Source organism: Peromyscus californicus, unplaced genomic scaffold (assembly GCF_007827085.1).
Source record: "Peromyscus californicus insignis strain IS unplaced genomic scaffold, ASM782708v3 Scaffold_3__1_contigs__length_106647218, whole genome shotgun sequence".
Classification (NCBI taxonomy): Eukaryota; Metazoa; Chordata; class Mammalia; order Rodentia; family Cricetidae; genus Peromyscus; species Peromyscus californicus.
Genome location: NW_026294551.1, coordinates 89,191,603 through 89,215,617, shown reverse-complemented (window position 1 = coordinate 89,215,617; position 24,015 = coordinate 89,191,603). Strand labels below are relative to the sequence as shown.

Below are 24,015 nucleotides of genomic sequence, written 5' to 3'. Positions count from 1 at the left end.
CAGAAAGAGTCCAGGATAGCCAAGGCTACACAGAAAAACCCTGTCTCAGAAAAAAACAAAACAAAACAGAGTTTTTCATTTCTCTATCACCTGCCAGAAGGTATGGGGTTGATGGTGCTGGGGTATGTCAACTGCAGGCTTTTTGCCTTCTTGCACATCAAGGGTCCATAGTCACCTGGTGAGATCAGGTCTGAGGATACCCTTGGACCTCAGGTCTCAGCAGCTGTTTTGTCTGTTACCACCCCAAATTATTGCTGACATTGTTACTTAGGACTGAGTCCTCAAATGGGTCGAGAGAAGTTGCTATGTTTTATCTGTTATGGAGCCAGCCCCTAGGGATAATATTGTGAGTCAGCCTCAAAGTGAGACCAATGGATGTTCCCACTGTTGTCTAGGCAGTAGGCAGGAGCTGAGGCTACCATGCAGGCCAGCCCTCTCCAGGGAGGAGCAGGAGAGAGAAAGGAAAGCATGATTACCAGGTAAGGGATGCCTGATCCAGGTCAGTAGCAAGCCAGCCTGTGTGATGGGGATAGACAGGAAGGAGGGCCATAGTGACAGTCCAGTGATTTTCCCAGGGAATAGGACTTGGGGAGAGGTAGGCAAGTGAGTGAGCAGAGCTGAGCACAGGGGCCTTGGGAGGGAGTGAGGTAAGTTCACTGAAGGATGAGATAACAAACAGCCAGGATACTGCGTAGTCCCCAAGACTGAGCATCGGCAGACTGAGCCCTTTGTATTAACTTGACTTATAAGTAAGCGATTGCAAGTAATTAGGTTTTCTTTTTTTTTTTCCCCCCCCCCCCCCCCCCGGAGACAATGTTTCTCTGTGTAGCTTTGGAGCCTGTCCTGGAACTCGCTCTGTAGACCAGGCTGGTTTCAAACTCATAGAGCTCCACCTGCCTCTGCCTCCCAAGTGCTGGGATTAAAGGCATAGAGCCACCACCGCGCGACTACTTTTTTTTTTTAAGATTTATTTATTTATTTATTATTTATTTATTTATTTTAGTTAAGTATTTATGTGTATATGAGTGTAGGTATGTGCCTGTGAGTTCAGGTACCCATGGTGGCCAGAAGAGGGCGTCAGAACCCCTGCATCCCCTTCATGATTTCTTTACCCATCAGTTGTTTTGTTTTTTTTTTAAGATTTATTTATTTATTATGTATACAGTGTTCTGTCTGCATATATCCCTGCACACCAGAAGAGGGCATCAGATCTCATTAGGAATGGTTGTGAGCCACTGCGTGGTTTCTGAGAATTGAACTCAGGACCTCTGGAAGAGCAGTCAGTGCTCTTAACCTTTGAGCCATCTCTCCAGCCCCATCAGTTATTTTTTTTTATGTTGATTTTTAAATGTTTGTTAAAATCTTGACATTAAACTAGGACTGATGGCAACTGCCTGTAATCTAAGCATATGGGAGGCTGAGGCAGGAGGATTGCCAAGAGCTTGAGGCTAGCTCCATAGTGATCTGTGTACTCAGTTCTTCATAATGGGTTACAGTGTGTGACTGCCTCAAAGATCCCCGCCCCCCAACACCCTAAAGCTCATGGAAAGTGTCTGGGAATGTGGTGGGAAGTGAGACAGCAGCCGTAGTGGCAAGCATGGTGGGCTGCTTGTCACCACCAGCCTTTCACGTGGATCCTCCAGCCATGGACACGTGTGACAAGTTCACACGAAACGTGTAACAGCTGTCACGCTGAATGTCTTGTGGGAAATGGGCAATTCTTTGTCATGACTGCCCATTTCATTATAGATCTAGAGTAGAACCACAGAGGCGCAGAGCACTTAGCTCATCAGTGTTCCCGGTCTCTGCTTGTCAGGCTGAGAAGTCTCCTTTGTACCATCTAAGGGAGGGAGCTGTGCTGTTTGTACCCTCAGAACCCTGTCAGGGTGAATCAGGGAGAGGTCATTGGTTTGCTCAGATTTGAGTAGGTGACTGCACAAACCTCTTCAGGCTGGAGGAAGAGCAGCTGGGGCTGTGGGTAGGTGGGAAGAATCTGTATAGCAAGAGTTGTCTGTGTAAGATGATTCCTCCGTGGCTGCTCGTTAGTATGTTCTGCTGGACCTGAGTTAATGTGCAGTGGTGAGCTCGCTGTTGTGGGGTGTCCTTTTATCTTGACTTGGCCCCTCTTCTCTGGCCTTCTGTGCTCTTCAGAGTCAGCTTCTCCCTGTAGGAGGGCTTGCTGACTGATGACCTTGGCTCTCTTCTGAGTGCCTGGGTCTTGGTTTCATGACTAAAGGAACATGTAGATGTTTTTAAATCTCTGGTGACAGAAAACAGTTGTCTGAGAATGACTTATCACCCCAATTCTACCTCAGTATGACAGATGAGACTCATTCCTGAACTTACTGTGTCCCCTTCCTTTCCTAGGCTGATTATAGCCACTAGGGTGTCCTGTGTCCTTTCTTGGCCTCTGCCTGAGAAGGGGGCAAGCTGGTCTCAGTGAAGCCGCTAGCTTCTTCTGCCTCTCCACAGCTCTCTTTCTTCTCCTGCCTTCTGTGAGGAGCCACCTCCCGGCCTGTCTTTGCTAGATCCCAGCTGTTAAACCCAAGCCCTGTCCACCCTGGTGCTGTTCCTGTCGTTTGCCTGGGGTTCTGCTTTCTTGTTGGGTTGGTTTCCTTTTCCATGTTGGTGTTTTGAGACAGGGTCTCACTTTGTAGCCCTGGCTGGCCTGAAACTTGCTATGTGGAGCAGTCTGGCCTTGAACTCACAGAGATTCACCTCCTCTGCTTCCCGAGTGCTAGAATTAAATGTGTGCACACCATTCCCGGCCCTGGGTTGGTGGTTTTTGACAATTCACGTAGCCCAGATTGGCCTCAAACCGCTCTGTAGCCAAGGATGCACTTTTGATCCTTCTGTCTCTATCTGCCAAGTGCTAGAACTACAGGTGAGCCCCCCCTCCCACCGAGGCTGTTTGTCTGCGACAGGGTCTTACTCTGCAGCCTTGGCTAGCTTGGTTGTTGACTGTGTAGCCCATGGTGGCCGTGAACTCACAGCAATTCTACGTTAGCCTTCAAGAGGTAGAATGACAGACAGGTGTGGCACACCCGCCTCTGAAAGCGCTGCTTTGTAGAGTTGTAGCAGATAGATACAGTACAACTGTAGGTAAGTAATACAGTCTCTGAAGCAGGGAATAAGTGTGTGTAATCCCAGCATCAGGACTGGGCTGTTTCTGTTGGTTGGTTGGTTGGTTGGTTTGTTTTTGAAACAGGATTTCTCTGTTTAGCCTTGGCTGTACTAGAACTTGCTCTGTAGACCAGGCTGGCCTGGAGTTCAGAGATCTGCCTGCCTCTGTGAGCTCCTCTCCCCCTGCTGAGATTAAAAGCATATGCCACCACCACCCAGTTTGGGGGTTCATTTTTAATTTCATCATTTTTGCATTCTTTTTCATTAATATTTTGACTTTGATTTAATTAGGACGATAAATCTCCCAGCTAGTTGTTAGAAATAGTTTAATGCTCCAGAGCCTCAGCCTGATACCGTACTGGGTTGAGCCCGTCAGAGTGGCCCCTGGACCTGGTGGGGTCCTCATGGAGATGAGCTGGGGGGCTGCAGAGATGAAGATGAGTGAGGCAGACCTGTGTAACTGCTCTGGAGACAGAGAGTCCTTCCTTCGCCTCTGGTGCTGGCTTTCTCGTAGGAGACAGACAGATGATAAGGTGGGAGACTGGAGGGGATGGGAGGGGATCGGGTGACACCAGACGGGGGCGGGGGCTGTTTGTAGGGGGTGTGTGCCTGGTGTGTTTGGGGCTGTAGGGGGACTAGGGTCAGAAGGTAGAGGAATGAGCAATGGAGATATCAACTGTCCAGTAGTGTAGTGGGAGGACTTGTCCTTTTCTGTGACAGCAAACTTCATGATTCTACCCCAGCCTAGGCCATGGAGAGTGCTCAGTGGACAATCCCCTGCCTCACCCACCATGCCAGGACATTGGGAAACTACCCAGTGCACCTGCTGATTAGAGCAGAGGCTTTACTTTCCTGCCTTGTTAATTTTGGGGCTTCATTTACATCTGGTTAGGAAGACACAGTGAGAATAGAATAAACGATGAAGCCAGAGGTGATTTTTGAATTATTTCATAGCATTTGGAAGAAAGGAAGTTATGCTTCTCGAACTGCATTTCCAGTGAAGCTCACTTCAGGTCTTACTGTAACGGACCGGTGTAGCTATGGACAGCCTGATTGCCTGTCAGCCTCATTCTGTCTACATCGGGCAGCAGCATAGTAAACCACACAATATATTGACCCAGTTTGCAGGGAAGCGCAAGACGCCTGCTGTCACAGCCACAAGCACTATTCCAGGAATAGAATGAGACAGGGAACTGTTACAAATAGGCCATGGCTCTGGCTCATACATTCCTAGCTCTGGAAGGATAAGATAAATGCACATTAAAATTTTCCACTTAACTGCTAGCTGTAGTGGTGCACGCCTTTAATACCAGCACTTAGGAGGCACAGACAGGTGCATCTCTGTGAGTTCAAGGCCAGCCTGGTCTATATAACAAGTTCTAAGACAACCAGAGCTACATGGTGACACCCTGTCTCAAAACAAAAAATTTCTACATAAGGAGACTAAGGCAGGAGGATCTCAAGTTAAAGCCTGCCTGCACAACTTAGTGAGACCCTGTCTTTTTTTAAAGATTTTTATTTATTATTTATACAGTGTTCTGCCTGCATGTATCCCTGCAGGCCAGAAGAGGGCACCAGATCTCATTACAGATGGCTGTGAGCCACCATGTGGTTGCTGGGAATTGAACTCAGGACCGCTGGAAGGGCAGTCAGTGCTCTTAACCTCTGAGTCATCTCTCCAGCCCGAGACACTGTCTTAAAGTGAAAATGAGGGGCTGGGGTGGACAGTGGTGGTGCACACCTTTAATCCCAGGTGGTGCCCATAATCCCAGGACTCGGGAGTCAGAGGCAGGTGGATCTCTGAGTTTGAGGCCAGCCTGGTCTACAGAGCTAATTTCAGCACAGCCAGGGCTACACAAAGCAACTCAATCTTGAAAAAAAAAAAAGGTGGGTGGGGAGGTGGGCTGGAAAGATGGCTTAGTAGTTAACAGCACTGCCCTTGGACACTCCACTGTGGCTCCTCCCTGGGTCCCGTCCTCAGTTACCCAGGTCTGTTAGTGTCCAAGTCTCAGAACCTGTTGGGGTTTTATGGTTGTATTTTTCTTTTTTCTTCCTTGGTCTAGATCAAAGCATGAGCCTTTTCTGGTCTTTCATGGCCCATTTAGAGGAAGCCAGTGCTGACCATTCCAAAGCATTTCTTCCAGGATCATCTGGGGAAGGTTGCTGTTCCGCTTGGAACCACATTGAGATGACTATGGAATCTGGCTGTGGTTCGTGCTTGTAATTCAGTACTTGAGTATGGACACAGGAGACTACATGGCTGACTTAAAACCAGCATGGTTTTAATGAGACCTTGTCTCACAAACAAAAAAAGGGGGGACTGAGCTTTTCCCCTCTATTTTCTATTTATTTGTTTGTTTGTTTTATTCAAGATGTGGTTTCTCTGTGTGTAGTCCTGGCTGTCTTGGAACTCACTCTGTAGACCAGGCTGGCCTTGAAATCAGACATCCCCCTGTCTCTGCCTTCCAAGTGCTGGGATTAAAGGCGTGTGCCACCTCACCTGATTTATTTTAAAAAATTTTTGTGTGAGTGTTTACGTATGTGTGGGTGGGTGTGTGGAAGCCAGAGGATAACCTTAGGGGTCAGTCCTCACCTTCTACCTTTTTTGAGACAGGGTCCTTGCTCTTCTGCTGCTGTGTACACCCATAAGCTTTGTAGGTGTCTCCTCTGTCCATCCCCCATCCTACCATTGGAGAACTGGGGTTGCAGATGTGTGACACCATACCCAGTTTTTTTGTTTTGTTTTGTTTTGTTTTGATTTTTCAAGACAGTTTCTCTGTGTAGTTTTGGTGCCTGTCCTGGATCTCACTCTGTAGACCAGGCTGGCCTTGAACTCACAGAGATCCACCTGCCTCTGCCTCCTGAGTGCTGGGATTAATGTACCTGTAAGTCAGTGTACTTCATGTAAGAAATTACATAGTGATGGGACATTGGTACAGGTGTCTTTCTGTGTCCCTTGTCATGCACGGTGCCCCTGAGCATCTTGGGGACCATGGATGTTGGCACCTCGTTCCACAGAGGGAGACACAGGTGTTTTGGAATTGAGGTGTTTAGAAAATGTCTCTGACATTGAGTTAGGAAGTTGGTGCTCCTTTAAAATTTACTTTCTAAGGTGCTGGAGAGATGACTTAACAGCTAAGAGACTAGCTGCCCTTGCAGAGGACCTGGGTTCGATTCTCAGCACCTACATGGAAGCTTATAGCCACCTATAATGCCAGTTCCAGAGGATCTGATGCCCTCCTCTGGCCTCCACCAGGGATGCATATGGTGTTCACATACATATATGCAGGCAAACATCCATACATTTAAAATCATAAAAAAAGAAATCTTTTAAAAAATGTACCTTATTAAAAAATAAAAATAAAAACAACTTTCTGGGGGACACACCTTCTATCAAAGTACTCTGGAGGTGGAGGCAAGCAGATCTCTGAGTTCAAAGCCAGCCCGGTCTATATAGCAAATTCTAGGCCAGCCAGGGCTATATAGCAAGACTGTGCCTTGGAAAGAAACCGCAACAGCAACAGCTCATGGTGCTGGAGAGGTGGCTCAGCAGTTAAGAGCACTTACTGGTCCTCTAGAGGGACCAGGCTCAGTTCCAGCACCCGCTGCAGGTGATTCCCAACTCTGTCTTTAGGGAAAGCTAATCCCTCTTCTGGCCTCTGTGGGTACCCACACACACATGATATACACATGAATAATAAAAATAGGTCTGGGCACGGTGTTAATTCCAGCACTCAGGAGGCACAAGTAGGCCGATGGATCTCTGTGAGTTCGAGGTCAACCTGCCTGGTCTACAGAGTGAGTTCTAAGGCATCCAGGGCTATACACAGAAATTCTGTTTCAAAAATAAAGAAAAATTTAAACCCAACCTCATATTTTGAAATATCTTCACTATATTATTTATTGGGTATGAGCACGCATGCATGTGTGGGCACATACATATCATGGCATGCGTCTGGAAGTCAGAGAACATTTGGGACTTGGTTTTGTATTTTGACGATGTGGGTTCCAGGGATCAAACTCAGCTTGTCAGGCTTGGTGGCAAGTACCTTTGTCCACTGAACTTTCTTGCTAGTCCAAACCCACTTTTATATACATACACATATTTATGTATGTATTTATACACACACATACACAAGATAGAACAGAGGAAACCGAAACTGTTGAGTGTAACACACCTTGATACTGCATTGCTCAATGTTTCACCAGACAAGATATTGGTAATGATAAGGGTTTGTATGTAGCTCCTTCTCACGGGTGTATGTGTTTGCAGAACTTGATATCCTGCACTTTGCCTTTCAATGTTGTTTGGTTCTTTTTTTGGGGGGTGGATTATTATTAAGACATTTTCTATTCACTTTACATACCAAGCACAGATCCCCCCCTTCCCTCTCCCCACCCCCATCCTTCCCCCCAATCCATGCCCCATCCCCATATTTTCCAAGTCAAGGTCTCCCATGGGGAGTCAGCAGAGCCTGGCACACTCAGCTGAGGCAGGTCTAAGGCTCTGCCCACTCCAACAACTGTGCGAGGTGTCCCACCATAGGCACTGGGCTCCAAAAAGCCCGCCCATGCACCAGGGACGGATCCCGATCCCCCGGCCTGGGGGCCCCCCAAACAGTTCAAGCTAAACACCTGTCTCCCGTATGCAGAGGGCCTGGTCCAGTCCTCTGGGGGCTCCATGGCTGTTAGTCCGCAGTTCTTGGGTTTCCACTAGTGTGGCTGATCATCTCTGCGTGTTTGTTTGGTTCTTTAAAAAAAAATTGTGTACACACCAACTTCCCAGCACCCTAACAAGCACTGTTGTCTCCCCGGGGATGTGGTCTCGTGCTCCCCCCTGCTTCCTCCCCTGGTACACTCACTCCGTTAGTCACAGTGTCTCCCCTTCCCCCTCGTCACGGCAGCTCAGCCTTAGAAGTGTTCTTCCTCAGGAGTCCTAGTCACACACTGTACCTCCACCGTGGACCCTTCTGGACAGCACTGGATGGCCTGCTGAGGCCGGCTCTTCTCTCCACAGATCCTGATGGCCAGCTGTACAGTGTGGAGCCTGTCCAAGATGAAGAGCCCCCTGCCTGTGCCGATGAGTTTGACGATTTTGTCACCTACGAGGCAAGTGCTTTCTTTCCTGACCACGGCTCCCTTTCTCCTTCCTCTGCACTGCAGCTGCTGCTCCCTGAGCGTCCTCAGCTGCTTTCACCGGTGCTGTGCCCTGTGCACGTGGGGGGGAGGGCTGGGCGGGGGGCTTGGCTGTGGCAGAAACCACAGACTTTCCCCACTGGCTTAGTTGGGATCGGTATCTGCATGTTCAAAAGTCATCTCTTGGGCCTGTTGTGGAGTAGAGGTTTGTGGGTAGTTGGGCTCTGTGGTGTCCTCTTCTACCAGGCAGAGGCAGAGCACAAGACGTTGAAGGTTTCCCCCTGTGAACTTAAAAATAATTGTCTGTGTTTGGGAACATTGACTAACCTGCCTCCTGCCCTGTATCCCTTGCTGTCTACTCCTGGGGAAACTAGGATTGTGCTGTGTGGTGTCTCTTAAAACTCTGGGCTCCTTGTCACCTAGCTGGGGACAAAGTGACAGCCAAGGAAGGCAGACCACTGTAACTGCCCAGCAAACTGGAGAGAGCTGAGTCTCGGGTCATCTGGAGCCCGTCTACAGGGTTTTCTTTACAAAACACACATGGAGCTGTTGTCCTTGTGTTCAGGGTGGCTGAGAGGCAAGGTCCTTGGGCTCAGGAGTTCCAAGCTGGCTTGGCAATGCAGTGAGACCAATCTTGAAAATGTGGAGCTCTCCCTGAGCCTGTGGTGTGTTGGTAGAAGGGGTAGCTGCAACATTTCAACCCTCTAAGTTCTGGAGGTTGGTGAGATTGAAGGTTCTTTATAGCAAGTTCTCAGACCCTTTGCTCCTTTGTCACATGAGGGGCTGGACCCTGTAATGTCGAAGTGGATTCCTTTTGAGGGCCATTCGAGAGTTTTTTTGTTTGTTTTGGGTTTTTGGTTTTGATTTTGGTTTGGTTTGGTTTTTGGTTTTTCGAGACAGGCTTTCTTTGTGTAGTTTTGGTGCCTGTCCTGGATCTCAATCTGTAGATCAGGCTGCCCTGGAATTCACTCTGTAGACCAGGCTAGTCTTGAACTCACAGAGATCCGCCTGCCTCTGCCTCCCGAGTGCTGGGATTAAAGTCATGCGCCACCACCATCCGGCCTGGCCTGAGTTTTTTAATCCTAATTTCTCTTTTAAAGACTTATTTTTAATTGTGTGTGTGTGTGTGTGTGTGTGTGTGTGTGTGTGTGTGTGTGTGTGCGCGCACCTGAGTGCAGGCGCCTTCGGAGGCCAGAGGCATTGGGTCACCTGGAGCTGGAGTTGAAGGCATTTGTCAGCCACGCAGTACGAGTGCTGAAAATCAAACTTGGGCTGTGTGGAAGAGCAGCAAGCACCCTTAACCACCGAGTCTTCTTTCTCTCTTAGCGCTCTAATTTCTGCTTTCGATGGAAGAAACATTTCTACGTTTCTGCTTACTTTTAAAAAACTGTAGAGGGTTTCCATGCGACGCCCACCACAGTTCCTGTTACAAGCACACTGGCACTGGTGGGCCACAGCTGGTGCTTCATTGTTGACCAGCATTCGCAGTGTGCACATGAAGACGTGTCTCTGTGACAGCCTCACAGACCATTGTTTCCCGCTCAGCCAGTCCCCTGTGCTCTGGCTGCCCCACGCGCCCCTGGCTGCCCCGGGGTTTTGCAGAGTTGTGTTTCTGCCTTTCCTGGTGTCCCTGAGCTCCACTCACAGACCTGCTCCTCTAAGTTATGCCCATGTTTCTTCCGAGTCTTGCTTTTCAGGTTTGCAGGTGCAGTTTTCAGAACTAGGTATTGCTATGAACTTACAGAGTTTGTTCTTTAAAACAAAACAGCTAGGCGTAATAGTGCAGGCTGCAATCCTCACGCTTGGGAGGTGGAAACAGGAGGATCAGGTCATCTTTGGTGACGTCGTGAGTTCAAGGCCAGCCTGGACTATAAAAAAATGTTGTCAGATGTGGTGGCTCACTCCTTTAATTCCAGCACTCAGGAGGCAGAAACAGACAGAGCTCTGAGCCAGCCTTGTCTACACTGTAAGTTCCAGGATAGCCAGAACTACATAGTGATACCCTGTTTCAAAAAACAAACATACAGCCAGGTGGTGGTGGTGGCGCCTTTAATCCCAGCACTCGGGAGGCAACGCCAGGCGGATCTCTGTGAGTTCGAGGCCAGCCTGGGCTACAGAGTGAGATCCAGGACAGCCACCAAAACTACACAGAGAAACCCTGTCTCGAAAAAAAAAAAAACAACAAAAAAAAACAAAACAAAAAAAAACAAAACCAAAAAACAAACATACAAGCAAACAAAAAAAGAACTAAAAGAAATGTCAAACATCTTTTTGTTGGTTTGTTAGTTTTCTGAGACAGGGTTTCTCTGCATAGCCCTGGCTGTCCTAGAACTTGCTATGTAGACCAAACTGGCCTTGAACTCACAGAGATCCACCTGCCTCTGCCTCCTAAGCACTGAGATCCTGGCTTCTTTTTCAAGTGGAGAATCTATGTGTCAAATCCAGATACCCTACTTGGTACTTAGAGACAATTAGCCTTTTCCTGACTTGCTGGAAATGGTTCTTGTAGCCCTGGGATTCTGGTGGAACTTGGTGAGTTAAGCACATGCTGGCAGGAGTACTGAGGCAGGTACTCGCTCATGAGCACTCCCTGTTAGGGGTTCCTACTAGCTGTCCTGGCTCCCACTACCACTTTCCTGGGGACCCCTTGGGTATTAGCTTATAACAGGAGAATATTAAGTGAGGCCGGGGAGAGTTAGGGGGCTGAGTTAAGTTGCTGGTGATGTTTACAGGAATAATCATGAAAAGAAAGCTCATTGTCCAAGAATCTGAACAGGCCAAGGGAGGACAGACCACGCCACAGTGGGTAGAGACCACTTATCAGGGTTTCTGGAGGGGCGGTGAGGAAGTCACCCAGAGAACAAGCAGGACCAGGTGATAAGGGTGTCCCAGAATCGTCCTGGCTGTGCTTTCTGTGTGCCTCCCTCCTCTCCCACTGCTGGAAGCTAGGGAGACCACTTTTCTGATGAGAATGTGTCTTTTGTACAAGCCGTTATCAGGAAGGTTAAAGTGTCCACCCAGACTGCTGCGCTTTGTTCCCTGCCTGTTTGTTAAGGCTAGCAAGGACCTTCCCGGACTTTGCTCCTCCCCACCTGGCCGGCAGCAGCTTAACAGAGCGTGTCTGGGAGCAGGTTAAACTTTCTCTGAGGTGGGGATGTGCCTCCAGGTGGGCACATGGATTTTGCATGGCTAGCAAAGAGAAGGTGACAGCCAGTGAAGAGAAGTCAGTGACTTGGTGAGCGGGGACACGCGATCAGGAGGTCATCTCCAGCAACACACCCTTCCCGGAGCCTGGGCCCAGAGACAGGCCTGTGAAGGTACTTGGCCATCACCTGAGGGTAAGAAGAGACCCAAGAGTGCGCTGTGCCTGGATTGTGCCTGAATTCTGTTTCTGTGGAGGGAGGAACCGTAGCCTGGACTGTGGGAGCTGCCAGGCGGTGTTAGCCATAACTGATAGCCTGAATTAAGGGTCTCATCCGTCTCTTAGTGCCTTAGATGATCGATTACCTAGTGAATGTAACGACACATTGGGAAGTTTTTTAAGGCACTTTGATTTTAAAGTGAGTTCGTTTTTACTTTGGTAGTAGGTAAAAATTTAGAAGTTGGTACTATAGAGTGTTGTCTTCTCGGCAAAGCTGTGTTCTAACTGGCTGATGGATGGAGCCCAGTGGGTGAGGCTGTGTTTGTATTGTGTCATGAACTGTTTGGTAGAACTGTGCTCCAAGGTGGGGTTTGGTGACTGTTTTTTTGTTTTTGTTTTGTTTTGTTTTTTTAGGTTTTCCAAGACAGGGTTTCTCTGTGTAGTTTTGGTGCCTGTCCTGGAGCTCACTCTGTAGACCAGGCTGTCCTTGAACTCACAGAGGTCCGCTTGCCTCTGCCTCCCGAGTGCTGGGATTAAAGGTGTGCACCACCACCACTACCCAGCTTGATCACTTTCTATTATAAGCATCAACCTACTCTGAGGTCTTGGAAGGTCCTACCAGGTTAGTCTTGGGGCCTAGATGTCCTCCCAGCACCTCAGAGTCCGGGTCTTCTTTCTTTGTGGCTAACTTGCCTCTGGTAGACTATTAGCAATCTGGGGGCTTCGTGTTTGTGTCCCACATCCCACAGAGGACCCTGAGTACTTTTTGCAGTGCTTAGGGATGGGACCTCTTGACCTCATTTGTTTACTTTGAAGTTTACACATGCAACCATGTCCCCCTCTCTGTGACTGGAGCTGTGCAGTTACTCCACAGTCCTGCAGAAGGGACGGATCCTTTAGAAATGAGTTGAGATTGTGTCCTACAGCCTCCCTCCAAGATCTGTGGTACAGATGGAGATGTAGACATTTGCCTCTTTGCTCTCTTGGTGGTAGAGTTGATTCTGTCCTAACACTCTGCCTAAACTCCAAGGAAGGTGCCATCCTTGGCCTGTGCTCCCAGAGACACCACCCTCAGCATCGTGAGAACTCCATGTAGTGAGTAGGCTCCAGCCTTCAGACTCTTTCTATCCCAGGAAGAAATGTGCTCACTGCACTGAGAACTTGTTGTACTTGTTCCCAGTGTCCGAGCTGTGCTGGAAAATCTGGGTGCACATGGCCAGGGGGGAGCAGTGAGCGCAGTGAGTGTATGTGGGTTGGCTCTAAGAAACAAATTACTGCGTTAATAGGGGGTCACACGTTCTACGGTGCAGGTGTGGAAGTCACCATTTGGGTCCTGGGGATCCAACTGCAGTCATCAGGCCTGACGGCAAGTGCCTTTACTGGATGAGTCATCTGTTTCTTGTTTTGTTTTGAGACAAGGTCGCACTCTACAGACCAAGCAGGCTGGCTTCAGACTCAGAGATCCGCCTGCTTCTGCCTCCCAAGTGCTGGGATCCTCCCGACCTCCCTACTCATCCAACTCCAGGCTTTCTGTCTCCTTCTATAGAAAACAAACAAATTAAAAAACAAGCAAACAAAAAACATGAAAAAGCACAGAAACACACACCCTGAGACACACAAACAGACAAAAACAAAACTCATAAAATCACAATCAGAAACCATATTATACAAGCAAACGGCCAGTAAGATTTAAAAAAATGCACAAATAAAGCTATATGAGATAGAAAAAAAATCTGCTAAAAAAAACACCTTGAGTTGACTTTTAAAAAGCTGCCTCAAGCCGGAGAGATAGCTCGGCGGTTAGGAACGATTGTTGTTTCTGCATCAGACATGGGTTCAATTCTCAGCACTCATATGGTGGCTTACAACAACCCACAGCCCCAGTTCCAGGAGACCAACAAGCATACATGTTGTGCACATGCATGCATGAAGGCAGAACATTCATATACATAAAACAAAATATAAATCTAAAGTTTTTAAAGTTACCTCAAGGTCACTCCCCACCCCACACCCCATACCCCCGAGACAGGATTTCTCTGTGTAGTTTTGGTGCCTGTCCTGGAGCTTGCTCTGTAGCCCAGGCTGGCCTTGAACTCACAGAGATCCACCTGCCTTTGCCTCCCAAGTGCTGGGATTAAAGGCATGCACCATCACTGCCCGGCTTGATCACTTTCTATTATAAGCAACAACCTACTCAGGTCTTGGAAGGTCCTGCCAGGTTAGTGTTGGGGCCTAGATGTCCAGCTCATGGGTCTGCTTGCTCCCTTTCTCCTACATCTTGGTGCTGAGCAGGGTCTCTTGTGGGGCCATACTTGTGCACCAGGCACAACATTCTTTTAGCAGTTTTTGCTTACTGCTAATGAACCATGTCTAGTCTTTGTTTCCATTCTTCTCAGAAATCTACAGTGTTTTCTTAGTGCCTGGGTAAGTGACTCTCAGCCTCCCCTCATGGACCATCAGGAGTCTATACAGAATAGTGTCCTGTTTGTCTACTATCTCCTGTAGGCCAGGTCTTGGACAGTTGCCTGTGCCTGCGTGCTGTGCTAGCCTGTCTGAGCTGGCTTCTGCAGGACGGAGTCTTGGCCTGCCTCATTCTGGAGAGAGCTGCTTATGTGCATGGGTAAAACAGAAGTGGACTATAAAGGTCGCTTTCTCATTTAGGGTTTCTTAAAGATAGGGTCTCACTATATCACCTCGGCAGCCTGGAGCTTACTGTGTAGACCGTGCTGGCCTTGAACTCATTGAGAACTGCCTTTTTCTGTCTCCCGAGTCCTGGAATTAAATGTGTGTACCACCATTGTCTGGCTTTGGTTTTAGATTTTGACATGCTGCTTTCTACAAAGTGCTTAGTATTGATGAATTTTGTACCCTTTGGGAGCATGACTGTGCGGGCTTGTTTCCTTTCTTGCTCTAAGAAGTGCCCACCCTTGTCATCCACTGGAACCTTGAGATGAGTACTTCCGGCTCTCCCTTTGTGGTGGAAGCTCAGGTCACATGCTGTTAGTGGGGCTAACAAGATTAGAGCTGGCTTCTCATCAGCCTAGAGGCTCAGGTCTTCCTGGGAGGATTGCAGACTCCTTACACTCCTTTGAACACCAGCCCTGAGGGACAAAGGGCATCTTTTTCCTGCTAGAACTGCAAGTTTTCAGAAATCCTATTTACAAATTGTTAACCTCAGAATCTTCTGAGTATGAAATGTCAGAGACTTACCCTAACTTGCAGCCTCATTGTAATTAAAATTGAACTCTTAAGTAGGAAATGCCCTCCTTTATCCTTCTTTGGTTTTCAGTGCGTTGGTATTATTTAAATTCTGACTGTCTTGCCCTAAGCTGAGCCCCATGCTGTGTTCTGTCCATAGGGGAAACAGGTACGATTGGGAACAAGACATAGATGATTGGCTCGTAAGCATTACAAGTTACACCTTGACTTCACATCTCAAAGCAGTATCCTGGCCGGGCACGGTGGCGCACGCCTTTAATCCCAACACTGGTGAAGCAGAGGCAGGTGGATTTCTGAGTTTGAGGCCAGCCTGATCTACAGAGCAAGTTCCAGGACAGCCAGAGCTGCGCAGAGAAACCCTGTCTTAAAAAACCAAAACCAAAGAAGGAAACAAACAAACAAACCCAAAAAGCCAGCAGAAGCCTAGACTTGCAAAAATAGCTATTGATGATGATATCTTAATTTGATTTTTATACATTTTTATTGTTACTAATTTTTATGTGTTTATGTAGGGGAGTTGCCACAATATGTGTGTGGAGGTCCAGGGACAATTTCGGGGAGTCAGTTCTCGTCTACCATGTGTGTCTTGGGGATTGAACTCAAATCATTGGGCTTGGTGGCTTGTGCCTTTACTCACTGAGCCACCCTGCCAGCGGTGATGTCTTCGTTTTAAAAGGCACAGTCTTACACTGTCGTATAGTAATTTCTTACTGTAAGTAATATCCATGCTGAAAACCACAAACCAAGTGGTTCTATTGGGGATATTTGTAATTCTGGGATGCGTTGTATCTTTTAGATGTATTATTATTCAACTGATTTGAAAACGACTCCACTTTTGTCTTTTTGAGACAACGTTTTTCTATTAGCCCGGGCTGGCCTTGAACTCATGGTCTTCCTGCCTTGCCTTCTGTGTGCCAGGAATACAGGTGGGCTCCACCATGCGCACCTCTACGCATATTTTTGTCTTTTCTCTTTCATTTTAAAAATAAGGGGCTGAGGGTGCAGTTAAATGGCAGATCACATAGGGCATCTCAGAGGCCCTACGTTTAGTCCGCAACAAACGTGTGTGTCGCACATACATATGCTGCGTCCTGACTCATAAGTTCACATCAATGCTTAGGGATACGGCTGTTATTTTTGGTGGCGCTGTGTCTTCTATCAAATTTGGCCTCCATAGCTGTCCAGGCTAACTGTTGGTCCTCTCTCCTAGGCCAATGAGGTGACCGACAGCGCATATATGGGGTCTGAGAGTACCTACAGTGAGTGTGAGACCTTCACAGATGAGGACACCAGCACGCTGGTGCACCCCGAGCTGCAGCCTGAGGGGGACGCCGACAGTGCTGGTGGCTCAGCTGTACCCTCAGAGTGCCTGGACACGATGGAGGAGCCTGACCATGGTGCACTGCTGCTGCTCCCAAGCAGGTCTGTACCCATGCCGCGCGCGTGCGTGCGTGTGTGTGTGTGTGTGTGTGTGTGTGTGTGTGTGTGTGTGTGTCCATGTGTCTGTGTGTCGTGTGGGTTCCCTAAACTGTGCTGTCTGCAATGGTAGGAACAGTCAGGGCCATATGTAGCTTCCTCCTGTCTCTGTGGAGCTGCACCTGTCCATCCAGCTGACATCCCCTTATGCCTCTCCTTCTAGGACACTCCTGGATTTAACATTCTACAGGGTCTGTCTGTAGAGACAGAGAAATTATAAGAGATAAACCTTCACTAAGTCTTCTGTGGTTTGTAAGCACAGTTCTTTTTTTTAAATAGGGTCTCATATAGCCCAGCGGTAGTGATGCACACCTTTAGTCCCAAACAGAGGCAGGTGGATCTCTGTGAGTTTGAGGCCAGCCTGGTCTACAAAGTGAGTTCCAGGACAGCCAGGACTACATAGTGAAACCCTGTCTCAAAAACAAAAACAAAAAAAATAAAGAAAGAAAGAAAGAAAGAAAGAAAGGAAGGAAGGAAGGAAGGAAGGAAGGAAGGAAGGAAGGAAGGAAGGGAAGGAAGGAAGGAAGAAGAAAGAAAGAAAGAAAGAAAGAAAGAAAGAAAGAAAGAAAGAAAGAAAGAAAGAAAGAAAGAAAGAAAGAAAGAAAGAAAAAGAGGGCCTCATATATCCTAGGCTGGCCTTGAACTTGCTATGTGGACAAGGATGATGTGCTTCTGATTTTTTTCAAGTGATGGGCTTACAGGTATGTACCACCAGGACCAGTTATATGCAGTATCATGGATCAATTCTAATCTTTCTGTGTACTGCACAGCACTTAAAACGAAGAATTAATTTTTATTGTTTTAAATGTGTGTGTGTGTGTGTGTGTGTGTGTGTGTGTGTGTGTGTGTGTGTGCGCGCGCGCGCGCGCGCGCGCACGCCAGAATGTGCATGTGAGTGCAGGTGCCTGCAAAGGCCAGAGACATAGGATCCCTTGGAACTGGAGTTACAGACAATTGAGAACTGCTATGCGGGCCTTCTGGAATTGCTGTCAGTACTCTGAGCATCTCCCTAGTCCCAGAAGCTAGTGCTCATCTTCAGAAGCACTCTTAACAACTGATCTGTGTTTTCAACCCATTAGCACATTTAAAAGATTATTATTATTGTTATTATTATTGGTTTTTTGTTTTTTTTTTTTTTGGTTTTTCGAGACAGGGTTTCTCTGTGTAGCTTTGCGCCTTTCCTGGAACTCGCTTTGGAGACCAGGCTGGCCTCGAACTCACAGAGATCCGCCTGGCTCTGCCTCCCGAGTGCTGGGATTAAAGGCGTGCGCCACCACCGCCCGGCTATTATTGGTTTTTTGAGGCAGGGTTTCTCTGTGTAGCCCTGGCTGTCCTAGAACTCTCTCTGTAGACCAGGCTAGACTTGAACTCAGAGATTCACCTCCTTCTTCCTCCCAAGTGCTGGGATTAAAGGCACGCACTGCCACTACCACCCAGCTGCAAAATCATTTTTTAAAACAGGGTCTCACTATGTGGATCTGTCTGTCATGAAGATAGGGCTGACTTTGGACTCACAGAGATCCCTCCTGCCTCTGCCTCCCAAATGCTGGGATTAAGGTGTGCGCCACCACTAGCCCAGTCTTGAAGCCAGGGCTGGAGGACATAGTATTCACATATCTTTGTGATACCCTGCATTGGCCACATATGGATGTAATAATAAATAAATACATCACTAAAAACTTAAAAATTGCCAGGTGTGGTGTCACACACCTTTAGCGGCAGCACTCATGATGCAGAGACAGGTAGGTCTGTGAGTTTGAGGCCAGCCTGGGTTGGTTATACAGCGAGTTACAGGCCAGCCAAGAGCTACATAGTGAGACCCTGTCTCAAAGCAAAACAAAACAACACAACAACAAAAAGGACAAGAAACACTAAAAGTATAATAGTATACTGTTTCTTTTTCTTTTTTTTTGGTTTTTCAAGACAGGGTTTCTCTGTGTAATTATGGCGCCTGTCCTGGATCTCACTGTGTAGACCAGGCTGGCCTCGAACTCACAGAGATGGCCTGACTCTGCCTCCCAAGTGCTGGGATTAAAGGTGTGCACCACCGCCGCCCGGCCATAGTATACTGTTATATGTTATTTATTTAAAACTGTTGGGCTGTGCTGTGGCTTCATGATTGATGTGCACAAGTCCTAGGTTCTAGCTCCAGCACTACCAAAAAATGTTATTTAAAAACTTATGAATTGTTTATCTGTGACATTTTTCATGTTATATATATAATTTTTTTTTTTTTTTAGTTGAGACAGGGTTTCTCTGTGTATCCCTGGCTGTCCTGGAACTAGCTCCGTAGACCAGGCTGGCCTCGAACTCAGAGATCCACCGGCCTCTGCCTACCAAATTCTAGGATTAAAGGTGAGGACCACCACCACCCAGCTGATCCTACAGTGTCACTGATGAGGTCTCCAGCTGTTAACACTGGCCATGTATGTGAATTTAATGGGTGTCAAACTGGCCATGTGTGTGAGTTTCATGCTTGTCAAACTGGAAGTTGCAACCCTGTTGGAGCACTGTGGTTAGCCAAAGAGCATAGGCCCTCCTGACCCTACTGACTGCCCTTAGCATGGTCTGTCACTCTACTGTCTCCCTTATCCCAGAAGAACAGCCTCTTTGGAGTGATGCAATTTCATATCTGTTAGTAAATGAATTAAGTAGCACAGTTACTGAAAATCGATTTCACCCGTTTCTGGTTCTGTTCTGTTCTGTTTTTGCAGTGTGGCTCCTCGGGTGATGTGACTCAGGCTTGTGCCTTATCAAATAGTATACATCCCATCAGGTGCCTATGGCTGTGACTCAGAATTGCTTCTGTCTGTCTTTTGTAGAACCCGCTCCCACAGCCAGGCTGTCGTCATGGTGATTGGCAGTGAGGAACATTTTGAAGATTACGGTGAGGGCAGTGAGGCCGAGCTGTCCCCGGAGACCCTCTGTAACGGGGAGCTGGACTGCGGAGACCCTGCTTTTCTCACCCCCAGGTGACACCTTGCACTGTGCATGGTCTGCTCCTTCTCCATGCCTAGTTCCGGGGAAACTTCTCTGTGGGGTCCTGTGCAGGTCAGGGGAAACTTGCTGTATCTGCCGCTGTGCAGTTGAACACCTGAGGGGAGGCTAGCTGCGCCCCTCCTGTCTACTGCAGTATATATACTGCAGCCCTTGAAGCATCTGCTGAGCCACTGCACATGGCCGCCGGTGGCTCTGAGGGAGACTGTAGAGTCACGAGCCAGGCTCTGCCATGATATTCCCCAAGATTTTCTGAAAAGTTCTAGCTCTGAGGTAACTGAACTACGGCATCTGGTAGACAAGACACTTGCTTTCCCTGAGTTGCTGAGTTGCCTCAGGAGATTGACTTGCATGCACACCTGGCCGGTTTTGACTGCAGACCTGAGTAGCCTCTCCTGAGCATTCAGTGTGAGGAAACCACCGTCTCCCAGTGGGGCCCAGGCCTGGCTGGACAGCTCTTCCACACTGACCACATTGCCCTTTTGCTTCCTGGTTCCTGATTTTGTCCACTTCAGCCTGGTTATCATGGCAGCACAGACCTGTGGAGCCAACACTAGAGGCCTTTCTGTAAGCTAATGTGCCACCTCAAAACAGCGCTGGCTGTGGATGGGCTCTCGGAGTGCATCCTGGGTGCACGGTCCTCCTGCGGAGAGTTCTAGGGCCTTTGAGTTGGAGGTCGGGCTTGTCCCTGCCGTGTCTCCTGTGCCGTGGCAGTCTCCTGTTGGTGCAGTTTGCCCCATCTCCTGTCAGGTGTCTCCAATCTGAAGTGTCATTTTCACGCTACATTTGATGTATTCTTTCCTACCCTTCTTTTTTTTTTTTTCCCCCAAGACAGGGTTTCTCTGTGTAGTTTTGGAGCCTGTCCTGGAACTCACTTGGTAGCCCAGGCTGGCCTCGAACTCACAGAGATCGGCCTGGCTCTGCCTCTGGAGTGCTGGGATTAAAGGCATGCACCACCACTGCCCGGCCTCTACCCTTCTCTAAAGTGAACTTGCAGCCTAGTTTTCCACAGTCCTTCCCCAGGGATGAGGCTGCTTCCCTGACCTCAGTGCCCAGGAACAGCTCTGTCCTGGTCCGCCTGTGTGCTAAGAGCTTGTTGAATTAGAATCACAGGTGTTCAGCTAGCGTCCCCAGAAGGCTAGACAGAATCTCGAGTTTTTAACACAGACCTCAAAAGCATAAATCTTTTTCAAACTCCCCCTGGAGACACACTCTGCTGTCACAGTCATGTGATTTCCACAGGGGAGAAAGCTGTTGTCTGCATTTACCTTCCTGATAAAGGGAGTTTGGGGTTCAGGCTCTGACTGCCTGGGTTTGTGTCCTGCCTGGCAGGGAGAATGTGTGCCAACCCTGGCTGCCCCAGGTAGCAGATGTTCCAGGCTCCTCAGGTGATGTGAGGAAGGGCTTCTGGTAGTCCCCAGAGCACAGGCAGCGCCCTGGACCATTCCTCCTCTTCCTGTGCTTCTATCCAGTGCCTTTCCCTCCCTCCTCCACCTCAGGCCTGGCAAAGACAACCTAAGAGGGCCTCCTCTCTCCTGACTGGCCTCTGTCTTTCTAGCTCCCACCCTCTTGCCTCAAAGCTGCGCAGCGTCCTCACTGATGAGGTCTTTGAGTTTCACTGTAGCCAGTGCCACAAACAGATCAACCGCCTCGAAGACCTTTCTGCCCGCCTGACTGACCTTGAGATGAATAGGTAACATGGAGAACCTGGTCTTGCTCCGTGCTCCCAGGGAGACTCCCACTGCAGTGCTCCCCACTACTGGGTGTTGCCCAAGGTGCTCCTGCTCTGATCACCTAGTCTAGTAAGGCACTCTGACGATGGGACTCTTCCTGCGGACCCTACCCCTGCATGCCTTGACCTAGCTTGCCGCCTGTGTCCCTTCTCCTTCATGCATGTGGCAGCCTCGTTGGCTGCTGTCCCTGTAGGGGAAACAACCTCACGTGAAACTTTTCTTCACCTGAGTCATGGAGGCAGAGCTGGGGAATTTAAAGATGGGTTTTTAAAACCAATCTGTAAGTAGTTGTCTGGACTGCTGGGTTAGTCATCATCACTGTGCTCTGGGGCCTTCAGTTCTGTAGGATGGCTGGACATTCAGATGCAGAGGACCTGGTGTCGCTGCTTTGCTCTTACACCATGCCTGCTGCTCCTCTGCCCGCTGTCCTGTTCTCGCTCACCTATTACTCATCTCCACCCTTTACCCCCTGCCTCTCTGTGAGCAGTCCCAGCAGAACCAGAGTTCCAGCGAGTTCTCTTTGCTGCTCCACAAATTCATAGGAAACACCTTTGGGTTCTTGGTTTGTATCACCATGCCCTGACATCCCATTGGCTCAGTGTGAAGAGGGAAGAGTCCTTGGCTGGGAGCTTGAAGAAGAAGGGTCCAGAGAAGAGATGGGCTGTATGTGAAGCTATGGATGGCATCCCCTGCCAGGCAGAGGCATCAGATGACCACACAGGCTCTAGTTGGGCAGAAGTGTTGTGGCGGAAAGGAAGACCATCCCGGTAGTGCAGCATGCTTGGAGGTCTGTTAGAGGCCGTGCCTTGACTGCCCTACCATGGCAGGGCTTTAACCAGACTAGATCTACACCTCTGTCCTGTTCCAGCTCCAGTCCTGGTGCCCTTGACATGTTATCTTTTGTTCTTGTGTTCTGTGTAGCATCACAGTGAGATGGGATCTTGGCCAGTTGGGAAGGATCAAAGGGAACTCTGTGGGGTCCTGATCACAACGCTAGAAACCAGAAGTATTCTTGGAGGGCATGTCTCTGCAAGACTTGGGGGAAACAATGTGGTCTCTGGTGATTCCAGAAACCCTGTTGGCTTCCATTGTAGAGGACACAGGCTTTCACCTGCCATGTGTTCAGTACTGGCAAAGTTGCCAGTACATTCTTTCTGCTGGTGAACAGCCTCCGTACTGATGAGTAGGGGTGAGTTACAGGTATGTTAAAGAAGACATGTATGTTGTCTCAATCACTGAAGATTTTTTCCCATGCTAAAAACCTGCCTCTAAGATGCAATGATCATACCAGTCAGGCCTTGTGGGGCAGAAGTCAGACTAGTATGTGGCTCAGCATGACTGGACTGAGAGCTCTCACCCTAAAATGCTCTGCTAGGTCTAGAGAGACTTTCAACTTTAGTTGGGACACAGCTGTCAAGTACTAGCACCCCAGTACTATTGAGAGAGCTAAACTCTGCCTCCTGCCTGCATGCATTCCCTCAGGATAAGCTTCATGAACTCACCATATAGCAATAGCGTTTACATTATGTCGCGGGTGTTTGCCCAGTGGGCAACACAGCATTCCTGTAGCTGTTGTGTTCTTTGGGTACCTGGGATTATCTGTAAAAACAATGCAGTTTATAGAACCCGAGAAGTCTGATTTACTCAGAGGTATATCTTCAAAATTGTAAACTGTTGCAGGATTTCCCGGTCTGAGGCTGATAGGTAGACATAGCAGTCTGTTCTTACTGTGCAGGGAGTGTCCATGATTGGAAGATAAAAGCAGATTTGTACTAAAATGTACAGTGCTAGCCAAGAGTCCAGCCAGGAGAGGGAGCCATACAGTAGCTGCAGAGAGACAAAGCTGTGAGGGCAGGAACACGAGGACACGAGGCGCTACCAGTGTATGACAAGAGATCCGAGGAGTCACAAATAGCAAATGTGATGCAAGGGATCCAAATCCCACTGCCCACCCAGGAGAAGATCTGTGCACCTCAGCAGCCCACAACCCTGTGGAACGGTGCGGCAAAGACAGTGCTATGCTATCAGCACCTTCTCTCCGGTGCCCTCTGTTGGCAGAATGTAGCATCACAAATGAAAATATACCCCTGCAATGGACTTCACAGAGTCACCACAAGGATGGTTTTGAACCCAGCTGAAGTGATGCAGGAATGCCTCTCCAGTTAGACTGCCTGCCCGCCCTTGAAAGAGGAAAAGGGGCTGGCGGGTCTGCCGTGAGCTAAGACAGGCAGTTCTGTGCCTAAACACAGCTATATCTTCCTGGGGGCCACAGGTTCAGCAGGGAGGCTATGCCTCAGAGCCTTCTGGCCTCAGAGCCAGAAGAGGAATGTTGGGCCTGCTCTTGCTACAGTCGGTGGTCTGTGTTACTGCTCCAGGGTGGCTCAAGGAAGGGTTTCTAAATCCTCATCCTACAGATATTTGGAGTGTGAAGTGTCAGGATCCAAGCAAAAGCGATAGGAGGGCCTATGTGATAGCCAGTCAGCTGGGCTCATGGCTTCAGCAGCACTGGAGACATGACAGTAGCCAATGATGTGGACCCAGGTGCCGTCAGCTGGTGGGTTTAGGCACTGGGCTTGGCTGGGTACTGTGGCCTGCGTGATTTCTTTTGAGGTCTTAGGGACGGAACGATGAGACTTGGTGAAGACTTTATAAAAGGTGCCATGCATGTTCTCTGCCTTGCAGAGGGTATTCTGTGCATGTGGCTTGTCTGGGGCCAGGGGCTGCATGCCTGTGCCCTGCTATCTCCCCAGCCCAAGTTTCCTGTTTCCGCTTGTCCTTCTGTCTGCTCCCTGACACGATTTTCCTGTTTGTTTGGTTTTTGCACAGCCCAGCCAAGCGGCTCTCCAGCAGGAAGGTGGCAAGGTAGGCAGAGCCTCGATCACTTGCTGAAAATCTTATGAAATGTCCTGACAGTCACAGTTTCTGAAAAACATTTTAGAAGATGTTCTTGTCCAGGTTTTTTCATTAATT

General features: G+C 48.6%; 1 protein-coding gene across 2 annotated transcripts in view; it reads left to right on the top strand.

The window, feature by feature from the left end:
• The window catches only part of Rab11fip3 (RAB11 family interacting protein 3), an 85,512-nt gene that overhangs the window by 44,177 nt on the left and 17,320 nt on the right, over positions 1–24,015 (top strand). The window contains exons 3-7 of one of the 2 annotated variants that reach the window (XM_052758802.1): positions 8,141–8,232; positions 16,050–16,261; positions 19,138–19,287; positions 20,871–21,005; positions 23,872–23,907. In XM_052758802.1, coding sequence (XP_052614762.1) covers positions 8,141–8,232; positions 16,050–16,261; positions 19,138–19,287; positions 20,871–21,005; positions 23,872–23,907 — 625 coding nt within the window. The remainder of the gene's footprint in view (positions 1–8,140; positions 8,233–16,049; positions 16,262–19,137; positions 19,288–20,870; positions 21,006–23,871; positions 23,908–24,015) is intronic. The other variant, XM_052758803.1, reaches the window with a different exon arrangement.